Source organism: Penicillium soppii (genome assembly GCF_028829465.1).
Source record: "Penicillium soppii strain IBT 18220 chromosome Unknown utg000001l, whole genome shotgun sequence".
Classification (NCBI taxonomy): Eukaryota; Fungi; Ascomycota; class Eurotiomycetes; order Eurotiales; family Aspergillaceae; genus Penicillium; species Penicillium soppii.
The window spans coordinates 3,255,834-3,274,264 of NW_026643231.1; the positions used below are offsets into that span (position 1 = coordinate 3,255,834).

Genomic DNA, 18,431 nt, shown 5'->3' on the forward strand with positions numbered 1-18,431 from the left:
GCCGTAGGTAAGAATGTTGTCAAGAAAGACCCCTTGAGAACCGGAAGCCATAACAGAGAAAACCAGATGCGCAACACCAGGGATTGATTCCTGAGGATGTCGAACAACCTTCTATTTCCATCTTTATATATTTCCCTCACTCTCTCACTTCACAGCAACCAAAAACAACCGCGGATATCTCAATAACACCCTCCCATCAACAGAGACAGGATACGCCTTTTTGATCTTCACCAAGTATGCCTCCAGAAACGCCTCCCGCTCGTCACCCTCCAACAAATCCACAAACGGCTTCAACCCAGCCCCTTTCGCCCACTCAACGACAGCCTCAGGCCCCTCAACCGAATGATAGTAAATCGTCTCCCAAACATCGACCTTTGCACAAAACAGCTTCAGCCGATCATGCATCACCTGTACAGGCTCGAGCTCATTCCTCTGCACCCCAGTCAACTTCCTAGCCCAGGGACCCTTCACCGCCGTCTCACGCATCAACGCATGCATCGGCTCATTCAGGTTATTCGGCATCTGAATAGCAAAGACAGAGCCTGGAGTCTGTGGCTTTAGAAGCCGCTTGATCACCGCGATCCGGTCGTCTGCAGTCAACCAATGGAACACAGCACTGGAGAAGAAGAGGTCGACAGCATCGCCTGCCTCCGGCCTGTACGTCGTCAGATCTGCGACATGGAAGTCTCGCTCTGGGAGGACAGTCTGCGCCTTTTTGATCATGTCCGGTGAAGCATCTAAGGCTGTAATCTTTGCGTCTGGGTAGCGTCTGGCCAAGACTGATGTTGAATTTCCTGGGCCGCAGCCCAGGTCGATTATCCTCTTTGGTGATGGTAGGGGCACCCTTGCGAGGAGGTCGCGTGGTGGTAGGGTGCGTTCATCCTCGAACTTGAGATATTGGGTTGCATTCCAGTCTTTTGTTTTGGTCATGGTGATGGATTGGTGAGAATTTGTTCTTCTGCTGAGGTTGGATAGGTTGAAGGCAGATTAGTATGGTCGGGGATTCTATGGTCTATAAGACACGACCAAGATGGCAGTGGTGTTTACTCGGGTATTAGTAATTGGAGGGCTGAACCTTAGAAATGAGGTTGCCGTGCAGGTGATAGGTGAGATGCGATTATCGGACGTTTGGGCAGCATTTGCCGACCTATCCCCGCGTGCCCACATCTACCCCCACGGAATATCCACGGACACTACTTAGGTAATCGGCTTATTTGATGTCAATGGCTCACTCTGTTGATGACACCTTCAATCGTGGGCATATGAAACTGGGTGCTTCTACAATCCGAAGACTGCAACCCCAATTGTTTTTTCGGTTGATCAAGAATTTGCAGTGAATCACTTGATTTCTATTAGTCCGCATGAGCTGGTTGTTATGAATTCAAACGAAGGCTTCAAGAATGTACTCCCATCGAACTACACAACATGGTCTCATATCAATTCGATCCAATGAAGTTCAAGTTCATCATAAGCGTGTAATATGATTCCATCTACCACCACCGCCGGTGCAGTCTACAATGCAAGACCTTGATAACCTCTCTATCCTCGATGGTGTGAATTGCGATGCTCTTGTGGAGTGGATGAATGACGGAATGGCTCGCTACAAGGACTCATTGCAAACTACTCTCCCCGACCTCACCACCTTCCAGTCCAATAGAGGCAAATTTCTCCACTACCACGGTGAATCCGACCCAAGTGCCCCCGCTGCCTCTTCCATTTGCTATTGACAATCTATTCGATTCATTATATATTCCGGTCTTTCGGAGAAGAAAGCCTTTCCAACCTCCAGGATTGGTACCAATTCTACCTCGTTCCTGGTGCTGCTCATTTCGCAACCAACTCTCTTCAACCAGGTCATTTTTCCGAAAACAACATGGACATCATGATCGACTCAGTCGAGAACGGCGCGAAGCCCACTCGTTTGAACGCCACTGTTTTATCCGGCCAATATGCTGGAGAGAACCAGCAGCTTTGCCAGTGGCCCACTCGTCCTTTGTGGTGCAGCAACACCACATTTGATTGTGTTACCGACAAGAACTCTTGCGGGAGCTGGACATATGACTTCCCGGCGTTCAAGGTCCCTGTCTACTAGGCTGGACATTTGTTGGGCTGACAGGCAAGGAATTCAGATACTCTACGGGGCCCTAGTAATTTGATGTGGAGCACCTATATTATCACTCATCTTTTGGAGCCACGGCTGTTTCACCCGGCAAGATCCATTTGTATACTAGCCTGTATGTATTTACCTTTTCTTTCAATCTCCTTCGTATCGTTTATATATATCACACTCGCGTGGTTATTCTCAGTCCAAAAAAAAAAATAAAAATTTGAAGCTATTGTGTGCCCCGTGGAGTAAACATTGTTAGCGAAAAAAAAAACGGAACTAAAGAGGGTATTCCTAAAGGGGAATCTGGTCCCTGTCAGATTTTGATCTAATCAAACACGTTTAATAAATGGCACAGGACTAGTTATTCCATCATCTCCGCTCACAGCCTAATTTATCCAATTAAAAATCACACAGTATCGGGATTTAAGTACAGCAGTGTTGCAAAGCCATTCCAACAGGATACAGTCAGCTTGGTGGCAGCCATGAGAAATGCCAAGACACGGAAATGTCTTAAGCTACGGGATGTGTATCATGCTATTCTGCAATACTGTTTGATATGAAAGCCAGAGTATTGTCTATAAATACAGGTGCTCCTCCTCTCATTCTGCATATGATTCTGTAATAATTTCGCAATATTCATCAGGTCAAGATGTTGTCTCCGCTGTTTGGTGGATGCAGAGGAGGCTTGGCGCTAGCACTCCTTGGTATATCCGTGGCAGAACCATTAAGAAGTACAAAGGGAGTGTGCACAGATGCTACCTTCGCGCCTCTTACACTTCCCAATGCCAACATTGTCTCCCTTGACTCTGTCATCGCCCACACCGCTTGGCCAGCGTCAAGCGATTTGATCAATGCTTTTCCCAGCACAAAAAATGGCACTGTAGAGGTTTGCCAAGTTACTATCAAATACAAGCACCGTGGGCAAAACGATACGATCAACACATGGGTGTGGCTTCCCGTCACGTCTTGGAACGGCCGATTCGTCGGAATGGGAGGCAGTGGCTGGGTGACGGGTACGGCTAGCTCGCTCGCTCAGCCTGTCTTTGATGGCTATTCCGCGGCTTCAACAGATGGAGGGCACTCAGCATCGGCAAGTCTCCAATCGTGGGCGTTGGATAGCAATGGAGATCTGAATTGGAAACTCCTCGAGGATTTCAGCTCTGTCGCAGTGGACGAGGCTGCCTCACTTGGCAAAGCCGCCACACGCTTGTTCTATGGATCCCTGCCCAAGTACTCCTACTGGAACGGCTGTTCTACCGGAGGGCGACAGGGACATATGCTTGCACAGGAGTTTCCAACTCAATATGACGGAATTCTGGCAGGATCTCCTGCCATCAACTGGGACGAGTTTATACCCGCCCAATATTGGCCACCACTGATGATGCAGGAACTGAGTAAATACATACACCGATTCCGAAAGCAAATGTAGACAACCGCTAATCATTACATTGGCCAGACTATTATCCACCGCCTTGTGAGCTGGAAGCCATTACCGATCTTGCGATCAGCACTTGCGATGAACTTGACGGGGTCAAGGATGGTATTGTTGCTCTGCCAGGTCTCTGTCAATTCGATCCCTCCACAGTGATTGGAAAAGAAGTGAATTGCGCAGACACAAACAGTATCATCAAACTTTCCGAAAAGAGTGCACAATTCGCTGCCGCAGTGTGGTCCGGTGCCAACAACTCGGACGGATCGTCACTCTGGTATGGCCTGACGCACGATGCGCCTCTCACTGGTCTCGGTGGAATAGACTGTTCGTCATCGGGCAAGTGCAAACCGACCCCCTTCTTCCTTGCGACCGATTGGATGACAACGATTCTATCCCGAGATCCTTCGCGGGATTTGTCGACTATTGGCCTCCAAGATTTCCGCCGACTATTCCACACTTCATTGAAGAAGTTTGGATCCATCATTGGAACCCGAAATCCCGACCTCACCAAATTCAGGGACGCTGGTGGGAAAATGATCACCTGGCACGGCATGAAGGACCAATATGCTTTCTATAATGGCACGATAGATTACTACGATCGTGTTCGTGACTTTGATGCCAGAGTTCACGACTACTATCGCTTCTTTTCTGCCCCTGGTGTGGAGCATTGTGGTGGAGGACCGGGATGGTTCCCGGGCAATGGGTTCGATGCCTTGGTCGACTGGGTAGAAAAAGGCAAAGCGCCCGACACGCTGTTTGCGCATACCATACCCGCAGCGGCTGAGAGTGCAAGCACACCTATTCGGAAGGCAAATCTTTGTCCCTATCCAAAGGTACTGACTTATGTCAAGGGCAACATTAACAAATCATCCTCTTTCATTTGCAGATGACTGACAGAAGCTTAAACGTTGATAAGGAAGTTTCATTGTGCTTAATCAAGCTCGTGAAGGCACCTATCCTAGAATAACAAAACAATCTCTTATTCCTATGATCCATTGAACACAACTGCCGAACTGTAGTGTAGAGTTGCTAAAGGGTTGGACCACGGATGGGCAGAAATAGGCACGGCCCGTAGCGGGTCAAAACACTTACTAGTCCAATTTAGGTATGTTCCATCTTAAGCTCTATTCAACCAAAGCTTCGCGTACCTTCTAATGAAGGTTTCTCAGATAACTTGTTAGGGTATAGTAATTCATCTAGTGTAATGTGTCTCGAACGCACACCCGTTTGTCAAAGCTTTCCCGTTTTTTCGTGGTGACCAGCTAAAATAGAGCGTGTAGTCTGGAGAGTCAGGGAAGTCCGGCTATGTAAATTTTATGTATATTGAAATATCGCTCGATAGCATTTCTCTTAGTTGTCCATTCACTCAAACATTCACCAAATTTCGACACGTCAGAGTCTAATTAACGACGACAAGGCCCTCCACTTCTTGCATATCTCGTTCCTAGGGAGGACATCTCGTACAATGATATCGCATAACGTGTATAAATCTCTAGTAGCACTCTTTATACTATCTAGCAAATTTCTGCTTCTTGGTCGTGAAACATAAGTATGTCACTGGTCACTCACTATTTATAGAGTGGAGGATTTAATGGCCTTGAGGCCTGAGATTTAAGGCGAAGACCGCGTAACACTGATCAGGCTCTGGGGTCCAGGTTTTTCTGCAACAACAAAGATTACATCCACGCAACCCTCACATCAATGTCCCTGTTCTTTTCCCCCTCCCAATAAATATCCGTGTGGAATTTGCTTCAGCAAAACAAACAATATCATACATAACATAAAAGATGACACCTACCAAAGCTGCCAAGGAGATATTTCCAACCAGCACTTTTCTTTCAGACCTACCGGCCAATGTCCTTCCGCAGTCGCTCTCCTCGCCTTCCAACAGCGGCCCTCCTCGTGGACGCCTGGTCATTATAGGCGATGTACATGGAATGAGAAAGTCCCTAGAAGCACTTCTAGACAAAGTGGCGTTCGACAGATGCAAAGGAGATCATCTTATATTCGTTGGCGACCTAGTCAACAAAGGGCCCGATAGCCCTGGTGTTGTTGATTTGGCGATGAAGCTTGGCGCCAGCGCAGTAAGAGGCAATCACGAAGATGCAGTTCTCAGTGCTGCCGTTGAAATGAACTCGTCAGGGTACAATCCTCCAAATTCAGGAGACTTGAGCGCTGGTGCGGCCTTATCTGAGAGCCCACAACACGACTTGCCTGTGAATGATGTTCAGGATTCTCAGGCTTCAGAAAAAAGCATCTCTGCTACAGCCGAAAAAAGTAGGAGGCCTAGCCCTGCAACGCAGATCACGGCATCAGCACTATCTCCAAGTCATCTAGAATGGCTCGCCGCTTTGCCTTTTATCTTGCGCATCAAACTATCCCAAAAGCTAATATCGTCTCTGGGCGATACTTTGATTGTGGTACATGCGGGTCTCGTCCCTGGTATCCCACTCGAAGAGCAGGACCCGCACGCTGTACTACATACTCGAAGCCTCGTCCGCACAAATGGCAAGGACGATGTATTCACACCGATGGAAAGCTCTGGGGATGAAGGTTGGGTTGTTGAATGGGACCGTTGGCAGGATAAGCTACCATCCAAGACTACAGTGATCTTCGGTCACGATGCAAAACGTCGTATACAGATTGGCAGGTATTCGATTGGGCTGGATTCGGCGTGCGTGTACGGCCATCGACTAAGCGCGCTTGTAATTTCAGCTTCCGAAGGAAAAATTGCCCATGAGGTTATTCAAGTTGATTGTGCAGATGTGCCTGTGGCTCCGACAGTATCGGTGAAAGAAGAGGCTAAGCCCGTCCTTGGATAATTCGTATACTTTGCAGGAGGACTTTTCACATCTATCATTAGATATCCAGAAAAATGATTGCATCGCTTGGTTTTGTTTGACATGTCATTGGCATCATTCATTAGCATTTCTTCCGTTGAGCGAGTCCCAGATTTTTCTCATTCAGAATTCCAGACTAATCACTTGATATCGCACAGTCAACTCAATCCTTTTTCTCCTGTCGCCGTCCAGAACATATCCGAAAGTTAAGATTAATACAGGCTATAGCTCAGCCAAACCCTCAGCTCAGATTCGCCAGACCAGAGCTATCGACATTTCCATAAATCCACTGGCTGAAGTTGCTCGGGGCAGCTTGGTTGCATGGAATTCCAGAGCTGTTCTGGCCTTCAATATTGGTGCACTGGAACAACAGATGTTGGATATCGGTGCCATAGTAAGGCAGATGACGCGTGGCGTTGACGCTGGTGATATTGACGTTATCGAAAGTGATGTTCGGGCAAGGGCGCTCATCAGAGCAGTACATGGATGCAGCGATATTGAATCGTGATGTGCCGTGGATGTTCTCCCACTTAACGTCTTCGATCTGCAACTTCGATGTGTTGCAGCCCTTGTTGGAATCGGCCGAGTAAACGCACTGTGACATTTGAATCGGAAGTCCCACGTTCTCCATTTCGAAGTTACGGAATGTGATGTTCTTCACGAGACCGGTGCCACCGCCACCCCAGTCGCCGTTGCTGGGTGTGTAGATGCGGGTGCCTTGCCAAGTCTTGATGTAGGCGCCATCCATTGCGTTCTTGATCTTCACGTTTTCGAATGTTGTGTTGAGGTTGTAATCGGGCGTGTCTGGGTATTGACCGATAGAACCAATAGTGATACCAGTGCCACCTTCACAGTAGATATTCTTGGCGTACAGATTTGTTGTGTTTCCCTTAGCGGCGATACAATCATCGCCATTGATGATAGTTGCGTTCTCCACAAGCAAAGTATCGCTCTTCCAAGAGTCGTAGCCATCGGTGTTCATGGTGCCCCATTTGCTGTCACTTGTAGCGTTTACGAACAAGTTGGTAACAGACACGTTCTTGCTATCCCAGACAAACGTAGCCCAGAATTGGGGTTGAATAATGCTAAGTCTATCCACAAGCAGATTGGTCGAGTTATAAAATGTTATACTCATTGGTCGTCCGGGCTGATTCGACTCATTCCGATTTGCGTTGTACCAAGCCTGGCCCTGGCCGTTGTAGAAGCCGCCTTGGCCATAGAAGTTAACATTTGTACCGCCAAAGAGCCACGCTGTGACTTGGTCTTGCAAAATAACGCTGATAGAGTGGGTTCTCCAGTAGGGAATGTTGGTGGAGAAGCGGAGTTCACCGCGCAAGTAAACATCACAGTTCAACAGGTTGGTGGTGTTGAGAACGGTGTTGACATGGAAGACGTTGTCAGAGAAAATAACAGTTCCATTTGTACCACAGGTATCGAAGGCTTCCTGAATAGAAGGTGAATCATCAACGGCTTGTCCCTTGTGAACAAGCGATTCTGGGTACAGAGTGCAGATTGTGCCTTCATTGACAACCCAGGCGTTCACGAATGTGACGCACAGTACGAAAAACCATAAATTCATAGTGGGAGATTCAGGTTGCAACCTGAAAGATTCGCTCTCGTGTTCAACGACATAAAGAGGCCAGAAGAAAAGAGATTGCTCACCCTTTTTATAACCAACTTCTAGTTCAGATATTTTCCCACGACCCCCACATGGGGTAAATTGTGTGACATCATACCCCCTGTTCCAGAGGACCTGCGGGTTAATCGAATAGCCTCAATATCAAGAATATCAAAAATACGGGTCAGACGGCTATTGAGCCCAACGATCTCGGCTGTCGGGGACCTTCCGAAAATTATGACTCGTTGCCCCTAGGGGAATTTTAGTCAAGCTCCGCTTTAATATGGGACTTCACTTTCATTACAATAACATATACTATTAAGAGGTTACGAGAGAGGAATAGATATCAGAATGACAATAATGATATGCGTGAAGAGACTATGAAAGTGAGCAGCTCGCCAATGCCTGGTTGGCCCAACTTTACGAACTGGACGTCTTACGTCCAATTGGCACATTTCTTGTTAGACATTACACATCCGTCAGTGCTAATGCTCTTGCATTCAGCCCTATAGCCAAAGGCGCCTTCAGCCTTGCTTTTCGCATGATGTACCAGAGTCATAGCTCGGCTGTTATACGGTTCCCCATTCCCAGTGCCGCTATGTTTCCCGAAGAAAAAGCACGGAATGAGGGCGCTATAATGCGATACCCTCGGGACCAGACTGCATTCAATTCCAATCCCAGTCCCCAGCGATGGCATATCGCGAAGACGAAGCGATCAAACGGGAGGTTATGAAAGAAGATCATCGGCTCTCTGGCCCGATGAGAGCGGGCTGGGAGAGCGGGGACTTCTGGGTTGTGTATGCCGAGAGGAATAACTTCGCCTTAGATTCGATTTACTGGCAAAAGATCGATCAACAGTTCTTCGCAACGATGACTTGTCCCATTGAGGATGTTTCTGAGGAGAGAATCAACCTTCTGGAACTCAAAAGGAAGAACGAGATGGAGAAATACGTGGATCTGAAAGTTGAACAGATAAAGACCAGTGTTCTAGCTTGGGACCCAGACGATCACACCATAGAATTACAAACTGTGAGATACGTCCCGAGTCACTTGATGCAGACCAGGAATAAGGTTACACTATTTCCTGTACCAGCTATATGAAACTCAAGTTGATTAGTATGTAAAGTCTTTGTTTTCGGGTTTTCGTTCGGGAATTAGAGGTATCAATCATCATCACGGGGGGTTCTCTTGATTGGGCGTCCAACACAGTTGTATTAAAAATACTGGCTGGGCCTTCGTCGATACTCCATGCTCTTCACTAATCGCCGCGTAAATGACACTTCGCGGTCCAGAAACTAGTCATAATTGTAGGGCGGCTATCACCTACTATCACGCTATATATAGTATTCAGGATGTTGATCTCTATTAGTGTCATTCTCCAATTTTGCAATTCATCTAGCCCTGGAGGGTATCGGATGTTTTCGCCTAGTCCAAGTCGCTAACAACCGGTTCCAAAATTACCTCGCGGTGGGAGAGAATGTCGGTAATTGAATTTGACTTAAAAGGCAAGAGATTGACATTGTCCCCGTCCCCTCGGCAAAATTCCGGGGTCACCCCGACGCCAAGCCCTTCCCGATACCGAATCGATCGGCAGCATTGAACCCGCCGATTATTCATTTAACCGTCTGCAAAACGGCTTCCGGACTTTGGCGCCGGACATATATGGTTGCAGCTAAAAGCTATTATTTGATTTGTGATTTTGCAAGGCGTCTCAAAGTATCACGGCCTCATGATTGTATTGTTTTGAACTCGTATCAGCCTCCTTGAACGCGTCTAGTGACGTGAGGATTATGTTTTCGGCGGCTATTTATGCTGAAGCGAGAGGGTAGAGGGGCAAGAATGCAAAATGGGCTGCGTGGACCGTCGAGTTGAATCCATCGTATAGTGCATATGCAATTCCGCTATCCCAGTCAGTCCCAGAAACGGTTTAGTTGTCGTAACCCAACACCTCTGTCAAATGTGTGTTGAACACACGGGCAGTGTCTTGAATTGTTCACTCAATAGGTTGCGCAGATGAAAAGGCAAAACCAGGAAGAGAGGGGACAATGGCATCAAAAGAAACCTGCTTTCCTGAAGCTGTTTCCTTATCTTGGTCAGGTTCTGGATGATAGGCACGAAATCCCTCAGGACGCCTAGATGATGGGTGTGCCCTGATAATGAGATAAGGGCAACCCAGCCCCCACAACCATGGTGTTCTGGGCCCAATTTTCTCCTCCTCCACCTTGCGATTCGAATATTATGGAGTGATAAAAAAAGCGGTTAAAACCAGGCATAATGCTCGGGGAGCAATCTTAGAGATAATCCAATCCAACCTTAGATTCAATACAGACCGCGGGTTTTGATCCTGCTATTATTGAAGATATCAGTAGAATTGTAATGTTTCTCTGGAGTATATCATTGTTGATGATGTTACTATCTCCGACGGTGTACCATACAGTGAAGTACGCAAAATGCATGTCAGACATTATCCTAAAAACATTTCACATTGTGGTCAATCTGTTCTGTCTGCAGGTAGCGGAAGCACCACTTAGCGTGAGTTGTTGCTGCAGGCCTTTCAGGTTCTCAGACGTTGAGATCTGCATGACAAACAGACGTCAAGTAGATTACCCTGTACACACACCACGCTGATGGAATATACTCAATTCCCATCTTCCCAAGAACTGGTTATTTATGTTCGCGAGAACAGCCTGCAATTTTGCATGTTTCACAACACTGACAGACGGTTCAGCTTTGAGTCCAAATCCCGATGGGCTCTCATCCCTGGAAACTGATTCCAAATTAGAACCGGAATGGAAATGCATTCTGGACGTCTATAAGGACGTTGAATTTGTGTGGATTCGGCTCGTCCCGATCCATGGTGTAGTACGAGTACGGATGGTTCCAGTTGAGGGGTTTTCGAGAATGATGAAGGATGGTCAACATATCGGCATAGTCGGCATCATCACACGTTTCTTGCGCAGTGACACGGTCACCAAGGGTGGAAAGCCAATTGATGCAATATAGCTAATGCCTGATATTTTGACAGCATCCATTGCCCCAATGACCATCGGCCTATACCGATTGAAGATACTTGCCTTAGATGGTCTACCCATCCCAGAATTTCCACGGCAGAAGCTGATCGATCTCAGCAATACTATGAGAAGCGAATTTTGTCTCTATGCTCTTATGGGATATGAGATTGAAGCGGTCTTTTTCAAGCCTGAAGATGACAGCTTTATAAATTCCAACGACCAAGCGCCCATCTACGATCATTTCTGGTCAGCGGCCACACCGGATGTGAGAAAATCTTTGTCTGTGATTGAGGATTTGGTGTGATGCCTACCTATCAAAGCCCGTACTCCCAGTCCAGCAATTTCATACTGAGTCTGCGCCGGGTCAGTGGGAGATTGTTCTCCCGCCAACACGCCCACTTGAAGCAGTCGACAATCTTATTCGGGCCCGTAAAGCCATCAGGTTAGTTGCGGCAGATCTGGAGTGGAGGCAAGTATGTCAGCTGGTGTTTGCAGAATAGGGAGACACCATTGAGGCGCATCGCACAAAACAGATTCGAATTAAAACTGCATTGCGGCACCGCAAACCCCTATACATCGCTGGCTGCCATTCTAGCTGCAGGAATCGATGGCCTTCGAAAAGCGTTGCCATTGGTCGCAGGAAACTGCCAGAATATTACAAGTCAAACGATAGGGTAGCAGCATATCACGATGGGGATTCCAGGAGCCTAGAGAAGAGTCTCGGCTGTCTTGCAGACGAAAATGGGTTGATTGAAACTATAGGACCAGCATATGTTGACCCATACGTTGCTGTCACCACAATGGAACGAGTATGTATGCTAGTCAGCGCCAATGGTTGTTGCGGAATTTTTGAACAGGATACAGGTTAGAGGCTCACCCAAAATAGATGAAAGAGGGAAACTGTCTCTATCATATAATATTCGATTAACAGGAAATGTAAATACTTTTGGTTGTTTGAAGATGGACTATGCTTTTATGCACCATTAAACAGGTATAAATCGCTTTAATACTTCCAAATCTCCATTTTGGCCGATGGTGAGCTTTTGAGGGAGATTCGATCTACACATACTAGTGCGACAGGCGATATCGAAACTAGGTACTTTTTTTAGTATAGGTCATCTTTTATAGTAATTGATGTATTTCAATTTCTGCTACTCTAGAATTAAAAAAACTTCCAGTCATCGGCGGTAGAAAATAAAGAGACCAAACTGTCTGGGAATAGATAAGGAGGTGAGATATGAACCCTACCTAGTGAAGATTTGACGGTCATAACAGTAATTCATAGAAAGTAGCCCAGACATAAGGACTGGCATGGTGCATATTCCTGATAGCCAGCCGGGGCAAGCGGAGCTTTCATCCAAATCAAGATCCGATCCTTGAATTGGAAGGCTAGGCCTTCCACGTCGGCTTCCAACTAGCATCCTGGAAGGGCAACCCGCTAAGTCCGATGCTGAGCTGATTGCTAGCTTCAATCTCCTTTGCCTTAGCCTTAAGCTCATCGACATCCCAGTTTGACCACAAAAACTTGCTCTTCAAGAACTGAGCCTCGGGGCTTGCGAGCCAAACACAGAAGCTCGCGGGCAGAGAAACTAAAACTATATTCAGCTTCATGTTTCAATGATCAGAACCTTCATTCAGATTCACTTACTGTGATCCTCAATTCCAATGGCCTTGACACCGCCAGCTTCTTTGTTCATCGCGGTATCAACGACACCAGGCTGGATATGGAACACGCTGATATTGGGCTTTGCAAAAGCCACAGAATCCCAAAGTCGGAATACAGCAAACTTGGCGATGCTGTAAGCAGCAAGCCCAGAACCGAAATTCACATGCGCAGCAGACGAATTGATATCGATAGCAACAGCATCTGGCGATGCATGCCGAAGAAAAGCTTGGGCAACTGCCAGCGAACCTTTCAGGTTCACCTGGATAGCTTCAAGGAATTGATCACTGTCCACATTCTCGACTGATTCCTGTGGTCCAATGATAGCTGCACCGCTCACGAAGATATCGATCGATTCGTCACCGGCGAAGTTGGCAAAAGCTGCGTCCACTTGTCCCTTGTCTGTCACATCGGTAGAGGCGACGAATACCTCAACGTTAGGGAACGTGTTTTCAATGGAGGCTTTGGTGTCGAGGAGTGGTTGTTCTCTGCGACCAAGGAGGGCGATCCGAGATGCGCCTGCTTCCGCAAAGTGGCGGGCGGTCTCCGAGCCGATGCCCGTGCCTCCTCCGGTTACTAACACTATCCTACCTTTGGCAGAGAGCTCCGGCCGCCTAGGTGATATAGACTGGTAGGCTTTAGTGTGCCATTTCATAGTAGGCGAAGGGAATGGTGCTGCCATGTCTAGAGAATATCTTTATGAAGAGAAATGTTGATTCGTGTTGTTGATAGAGATCATGATTTCCGAAGAAGCGTATCCATTCTTATATATGTTGGACATCTCCGCCCATTCAATGCATGGGCTGTTCAATTTGCCATTTCTGTTCAATATCGGGATCGTTGAATTGGACGCGTCTCAGCATGTAGTCGGCATTTACAAAATGTTCCACCCGAGCTGACAAATCCCTATCACGAGCAGGTGGTCGCAGGGCGGGGTATCTCCCCTGTCCCAATGAACTGTTTGTAATACTCTGTACAGGTTCATCAATAATTGTGAAGATATACGCACGGCTACCGAAATTGAAATGTCCGAAAACGACGCCCAATCCGTTTTGCGGTGCCCTGAATGTAGCAAACCGTTCGATAAGGGCAAGTTTCGCTTGGGCTCGGTACTCATATACAGCTCACTAAATTCGCTGGATTCTAGAGTCTTCACTCAAGAGGCATGGGTACTATTGTCGGTCTCGAGGGGTGGGTCATACTCCCAGGCCTAGGTCCTGTCATTTATGTGCAAAAACGAAGACACGTTGCGATAAAAAGTGGCCCAACTGCTCCAGGTGCATAGCGAAGGGCACCGAGTGCCAGTATATCTCAAAGTTGCCTAAATCTCGAACACCAGGCTTCCATAACAACAGTCATACAATTCACCATGAGCAACTTGTTGTTGTAAACCAACAAGTCCCAGCCTTCGAAGCCGAATATTTCAACTTGGATGTACCAGATATCGAGCTACCAGAGACTGAGTCCTCCGATTTTTTGAACTTTGAGATAAGCGACACGGATATATATACCTCAACTGGCGCAGGTCTGGTCTATCAATCGTCATCTCCGTTTAATCAACAATTCCAAACACAGCTACCTATCGTCGCAAACTGGTCAATACCAGTGGTTCCGACGTCCAAACCCCACTCAATTACCAAAAGACCCAAGGATAAGGTGGGAACGGAGCGAACCGCCACGCTCGTACTACACACGCTTAAATCTTATGTGCTCACAATGTTGCGCCACAACTCTCTTCCACCTTTTATCCACTCATCCTTGGTATCTGCAGAGTTTCTTATGGAACCACTGATCAACTGTATCAATCTTGTGCATATGATTAGTGGCGACATGAAAGGAAGTCGAAAGTTATTTTAGAGAAATGTGTGCATGGAGTGTGAAAGACTGTGTGATGAGGTGCGAGGCAAAGAGAATTGTTCAAAAATTTACTGTTAAAGCTAATAGTACTCATAGAATCTGGTATTGTCGAAATGGGAGCTACTTGCTGCTATGCAAGCTCTAGCTATTTATATCATCGTTCGATTTGACGAAGGAGAAACAGAGTACAATGGCTTTGATTCACTTTTAATTGCGACAGTGACAGTGAGCATAGCTAGGGTCTGACTTTTTATCGACTTGATTTGATAACAAAATACAGGTCATAGCTCAAAAGCTAATCAAAAGTGACATTGCGGGGAACTATAGTCTCGACGGAACTTGGAAAGATTGGCTTTTTGAGGAATCAAGACGAAGGTCTGCTGCTACCTGATTACTTGCACTCAATGCACCACAAAGACGCTGACTGAGTTTTAGATTATCTGTAGTCTACAAAGTTTTCAATATGCTGTTCTACTTTGATCCTGCAGCTATTTGCAATTTACCAACGGATCTAATTCTTGCTCCTCTTCCGGCAAAGAAACAGCTATGGGAAGCGGACAATGAGGCTGTATGGAGGTTGGAAAGTCAAAAGCAAGGCGGACTTCAGACTGAATTTGGACTAGCTGGCAGCGGGGAGCTAGTCAAACTTGGGGAGAATTTTAGTGAGGCAGCGCTGGTTCATACAGCTATCACTGCAGAGAGCCCAAAGAGGACCACTGCAAGTTGGGAAGACTGGTGCGAGGGGATGGACGGACTAGGGGGACTTGTTATGCTCGCTGCTTCCATGGTGGTATAGTCAGTGACATTGAATCCAATGGATGGGAGGTGCTCAGTATCGTAGGTATGGGCGCAATGGGAATTTACAAAGTTACGCTTTTATGATTTAGTTGGTGATCGAATGGGTAACACTCGAAACGACACTATAAATCTTCTATGGCCCTTGCTTCACTTGTCCGGATGTATGGTTAGCCTGAGAGTATTACTGTGTCATAGTATAACTCTCGTTCAATAGACACCCACATGATCCCGCTGCCACAGCACGTGCACTTTTTTCTAGAAATTTTGCTGTACTTGAAAGCGTGCCAACCGTGTTTAATAACGGGAATCGTTGGTGGATCACCACGTTGCCCGGTTCTGATGAGAGAACTGCAGCAAGAATTTGGATTGGAAGACTAAATCATCACACATGGGGTGTTTCCAATCGGTGTTTTCAGCTTTACTTACACGACGCTCATACAATTCTACCAGGTATGACTTAAACCTCGCCCCTCACCCTTCCTTCAAACAGATTCAAGTCAGATGAGACCTACAGGTGGATGGAGGTTCTACGACGTAGCTTCCTTTCCCTCGCTCTCTAGCTTCCTTCATCATCTTCGCTCTTTTTTCTGGTCTCCCGTAGCCATTTTATATGCCCTTTGAAGCTTGAATTCCTTCCTGAACTTCATTATGGGTATGCTCTGATTGAGTCTTGAATTGTTTATTAAACTTGGCTTCCTTTATTCAATATTGTGCAAGTGTGATCTGCCTAGCTAAGCCATGGACTCCCCACACGAGGGTGAGATCAACAACGTGATGAGGTTCAAGAAACGAAAATTCGACAGGTAGGGGGGACAAATCCGAGGATGTTCAACTGTCATTGTTGAAATCATCGTCCTCGAAGACCTCGCCCTCATCAGAGTCCTCGCCATCCACAATTCTTTTCAGGCGCACCAAATGTGGTTCTTGTTGAAGGAACTCACCGCCAGTTTTATAAGTTCTCAATATCTCAGAGTTCCTATCCTTGACATCTGAAAACATATGACGAATAGAATCGTCGCAGAGCTCCTCCACGCGTTTCTCGCCAACACTTCTAGCTTGATCCCGGAATTCATGGAGTCGCTTGAGCCAGAACATCCATCTCCATGGGCTCAGTCCAGTCGAGGTGCGCTTCCCAAACTCGGACTCAACGAACAATGGACCGCCATGGCCGATGGTGCTGGGGCAATCATTCCATGAGACCTCCGAAAGTAGAAGGAGATTATTTCCTGCTTCCATGATCCAGGCGAAGACAGATGGCAATAGCTGCTGAACCTGAAGATCTTTGAGACTTCTTTCCGGATTCTCGTTATCCGGCTCGTCGAAGGGGTAAACTTCTTGAGGGTTCTCAAACGTATAACGGAAGAGGATGATGGCGATCTGACACATTCTATCCTTGCTGACGCGAGTTGACGCTAGCTTGGCTAAGAAAGACGCGAAATTGACGCGCTGCGAGCCCGCCATTATTGCGAAGTCGCTGATCCAAAACTCGGTCATATCAGTAACCAAGAAGGGCAGGTCATTCCACAACGTGCCTTCGATAGTTCGCGCAATATCGATTCCATAATTCCCCGCCACGGGTCTGGTCAGCGGGCCGCGGCCTTGAATTCGGAGGATATCAAGGACAAGACTATTGTGATCGGCTTTTTCGTGCGATGTATGTCGGCTGAGCTGGTAGTACGTATACCAGATGTGATGGATGTAGCCCACGAGGCAATCCACACCATCCCCGACATTGCAGTAGCGGTCGGTGATGATCCAGGTTCGATTGTAAAAGGCTGCTCCGCGGAGCTCCCTGAATTCTCCCCGAGCGATTGATTTTCGCACGTCCTCGCGATCATGAGCGATGCCATCAGCCCCCTGGATTTCGTCTAGGCCTTGTGGTGAGGGGCTGAGCAAGGTGTCACGGAGATGATTCATTTTGAGAGACTTGATGAGCGTTGAAAAGATGGGCAGTTTTGCAAATGGGTCTGAGGGCAACTTGCCGTAGAGAGCTGGAGATAGAAGGATAGAGCCCCACAGCATTTGAACACCCGGATGGGGCTCAGGCTATGAGAAAATTTTCGGGCCACTCTGTAGGCACCAGGATTGCTGTAACAGGGATTTTTTGGCAGGCGAATGAGGCGTCGATAGCTGAACTAGTTTGGATCCTGTGCAGTATGCGTTGTAACGTAAATGTGACTTTCTTTGTTCTGTTGTCGATCACTCGAAGCCACTTGACCCACTTCCATGGTTCTTTTGGTCGAACGCAGATCGATTGGTGATTTTCAATCTTTTCAAGCATGATATTGACAAATTTGTGATTATGTGTCATGAATGTTTGAACTGACATGCTGGGAAAAATGGGGTGGCCAAAAAGTACACAGAATATTCTTATCCTTGGAAAGAAGCAAGCAAGGGAAACAAGGATCTAGGCATGAACTTTCGGTGTTGCACTGGCTCAACACTGTCCGAGCTTCTACTAAGGTACGCAAAATGCATGAAGACCTAGAACTGAAATTTGAGATTCAAGGTACAAACGTAGAAACGGGTGAATGCACACCCAACAGACAACAGACCATTTTCTAACTAGGATACACTTGAGGGGGCTCACTGTTGTTCACTTTATTAAGATATCAGTGACCAAAAAAAGAAATCCAGGATGAGAGAGAAAAATGAAAGGTATCAAGAAGGGGCTCGAAGAAGAGGCCAGCATTTGAGATAGAACGTTGGTCGCATCAGCCCTGGACATCCGAAAGTGGGGAACAAAATGATCGGTGAGTCGGGGTTTCAAGGAATGTTCGTGACAATCGTTTGCATTGGTTGTGGGCATTACCCGGTTTAGATCTAGTAGCGTAACCTAAGGTGCATTTGCCAGTATTTGGAAACATGTGTAGCTTGCAGCTGTAAGTTCAGGACATTTTTTGTCTGCGGGATTTTAGGCTTTCTCCTAATTCTTCCACATTTTCACTACACAGGATGATACAAAACGCTGTGCTCTGGCTGTAGGGAATAATTATGTATGTCGCAGCCTCGGCTGGACTTGACTGAGATAGAGCCCAAGCGATTATGGTTCACTTGCCGTGTCATAAGTTTTCTTATCCTCTCTCACATCAGTATAGAGTGCTA

At 46.9% G+C, this 18,431-nt stretch overlaps 11 protein-coding genes across 11 annotated transcripts; 7 read left to right on the plus strand and 4 right to left on the minus strand.

The window, feature by feature from the left end:
- Window positions 1-144: 144 nt before the first annotated feature.
- N7529_001236 (uncharacterized protein) lies at window positions 145-930 on the minus strand (the record flags this gene model as incomplete). The annotated part of the gene is made up of 1 exon (XM_057236767.1): window positions 145-930. The coding sequence occupies one exon, from the start codon at window positions 928-930 to the stop codon at window positions 145-147; it is 786 nt and encodes a 261-aa protein (XP_057103570.1).
- Window positions 931-1,517: 587 nt separating this feature from the next.
- Window positions 1,518-2,092, plus strand: N7529_001237 (tannase subunit protein; the record flags this gene model as incomplete). Its single annotated transcript, XM_057236768.1, has 2 exons — window positions 1,518-1,680; window positions 1,767-2,092. The coding sequence occupies 2 exons, from the start codon at window positions 1,518-1,520 to the stop codon at window positions 2,090-2,092; spliced, it is 489 nt and encodes a 162-aa protein (XP_057103571.1).
- Window positions 2,093-2,756: 664 nt separating this feature from the next.
- On the plus strand, window positions 2,757-4,429 carry N7529_001238 (uncharacterized protein; the record flags this gene model as incomplete). Its single annotated transcript, XM_057236769.1, has 2 exons — window positions 2,757-3,501; window positions 3,564-4,429. 2 exons carry the CDS (start codon window positions 2,757-2,759, stop codon window positions 4,427-4,429), a joined length of 1,611 nt encoding a protein of 536 aa, XP_057103572.1.
- Window positions 4,430-5,326: 897 nt separating this feature from the next.
- N7529_001239 (metallophosphoesterase family protein) lies at window positions 5,327-6,361 on the plus strand (the record flags this gene model as incomplete). Its single annotated transcript, XM_057236770.1, has 1 exon — window positions 5,327-6,361. The coding sequence occupies one exon, from the start codon at window positions 5,327-5,329 to the stop codon at window positions 6,359-6,361; it is 1,035 nt and encodes a 344-aa protein (XP_057103573.1).
- Window positions 6,362-6,620: 259 nt separating this feature from the next.
- Window positions 6,621-7,958, minus strand: N7529_001240 (uncharacterized protein; the record flags this gene model as incomplete). Its single annotated transcript, XM_057236771.1, has 1 exon — window positions 6,621-7,958. The coding sequence occupies one exon, from the start codon at window positions 7,956-7,958 to the stop codon at window positions 6,621-6,623; it is 1,338 nt and encodes a 445-aa protein (XP_057103574.1).
- Window positions 7,959-8,687: 729 nt separating this feature from the next.
- Window positions 8,688-9,114, plus strand: N7529_001241 (uncharacterized protein; the record flags this gene model as incomplete). The annotated part of the gene is made up of 2 exons (XM_057236772.1): window positions 8,688-9,026; window positions 9,091-9,114. The coding sequence occupies 2 exons, from the start codon at window positions 8,688-8,690 to the stop codon at window positions 9,112-9,114; spliced, it is 363 nt and encodes a 120-aa protein (XP_057103575.1).
- A 1,922-nt stretch (window positions 9,115-11,036) lies between these two features.
- N7529_001242 (Protein fluG) lies at window positions 11,037-11,312 on the plus strand (the record flags this gene model as incomplete). The annotated part of the gene is made up of 1 exon (XM_057236773.1): window positions 11,037-11,312. One exon carries the CDS (start codon window positions 11,037-11,039, stop codon window positions 11,310-11,312), a length of 276 nt encoding a protein of 91 aa, XP_057103576.1.
- A 1,085-nt stretch (window positions 11,313-12,397) lies between these two features.
- N7529_001243 (SDR family NAD(P)-dependent oxidoreductase) lies at window positions 12,398-13,353 on the minus strand (the record flags this gene model as incomplete). The annotated part of the gene is made up of 2 exons (XM_057236774.1): window positions 12,398-12,597; window positions 12,657-13,353. The coding sequence occupies 2 exons, from the start codon at window positions 13,351-13,353 to the stop codon at window positions 12,398-12,400; spliced, it is 897 nt and encodes a 298-aa protein (XP_057103577.1).
- A 1,179-nt stretch (window positions 13,354-14,532) lies between these two features.
- On the plus strand, window positions 14,533-14,919 carry N7529_001244 (uncharacterized protein; the record flags this gene model as incomplete). The annotated part of the gene is made up of 3 exons (XM_057236775.1): window positions 14,533-14,601; window positions 14,625-14,753; window positions 14,809-14,919. The coding sequence occupies 3 exons, from the start codon at window positions 14,533-14,535 to the stop codon at window positions 14,917-14,919; spliced, it is 309 nt and encodes a 102-aa protein (XP_057103578.1).
- Window positions 14,920-14,991: 72 nt separating this feature from the next.
- N7529_001245 (uncharacterized protein) lies at window positions 14,992-15,324 on the plus strand (the record flags this gene model as incomplete). Its single annotated transcript, XM_057236776.1, has 1 exon — window positions 14,992-15,324. The coding sequence occupies one exon, from the start codon at window positions 14,992-14,994 to the stop codon at window positions 15,322-15,324; it is 333 nt and encodes a 110-aa protein (XP_057103579.1).
- An 830-nt stretch (window positions 15,325-16,154) lies between these two features.
- On the minus strand, window positions 16,155-17,348 carry N7529_001246 (DUF3632 domain-containing protein; the record flags this gene model as incomplete). Its single annotated transcript, XM_057236777.1, has 1 exon — window positions 16,155-17,348. The coding sequence occupies one exon, from the start codon at window positions 17,346-17,348 to the stop codon at window positions 16,155-16,157; it is 1,194 nt and encodes a 397-aa protein (XP_057103580.1).
- Between the last annotated feature and the right edge of the window lie 1,083 nt (window positions 17,349-18,431).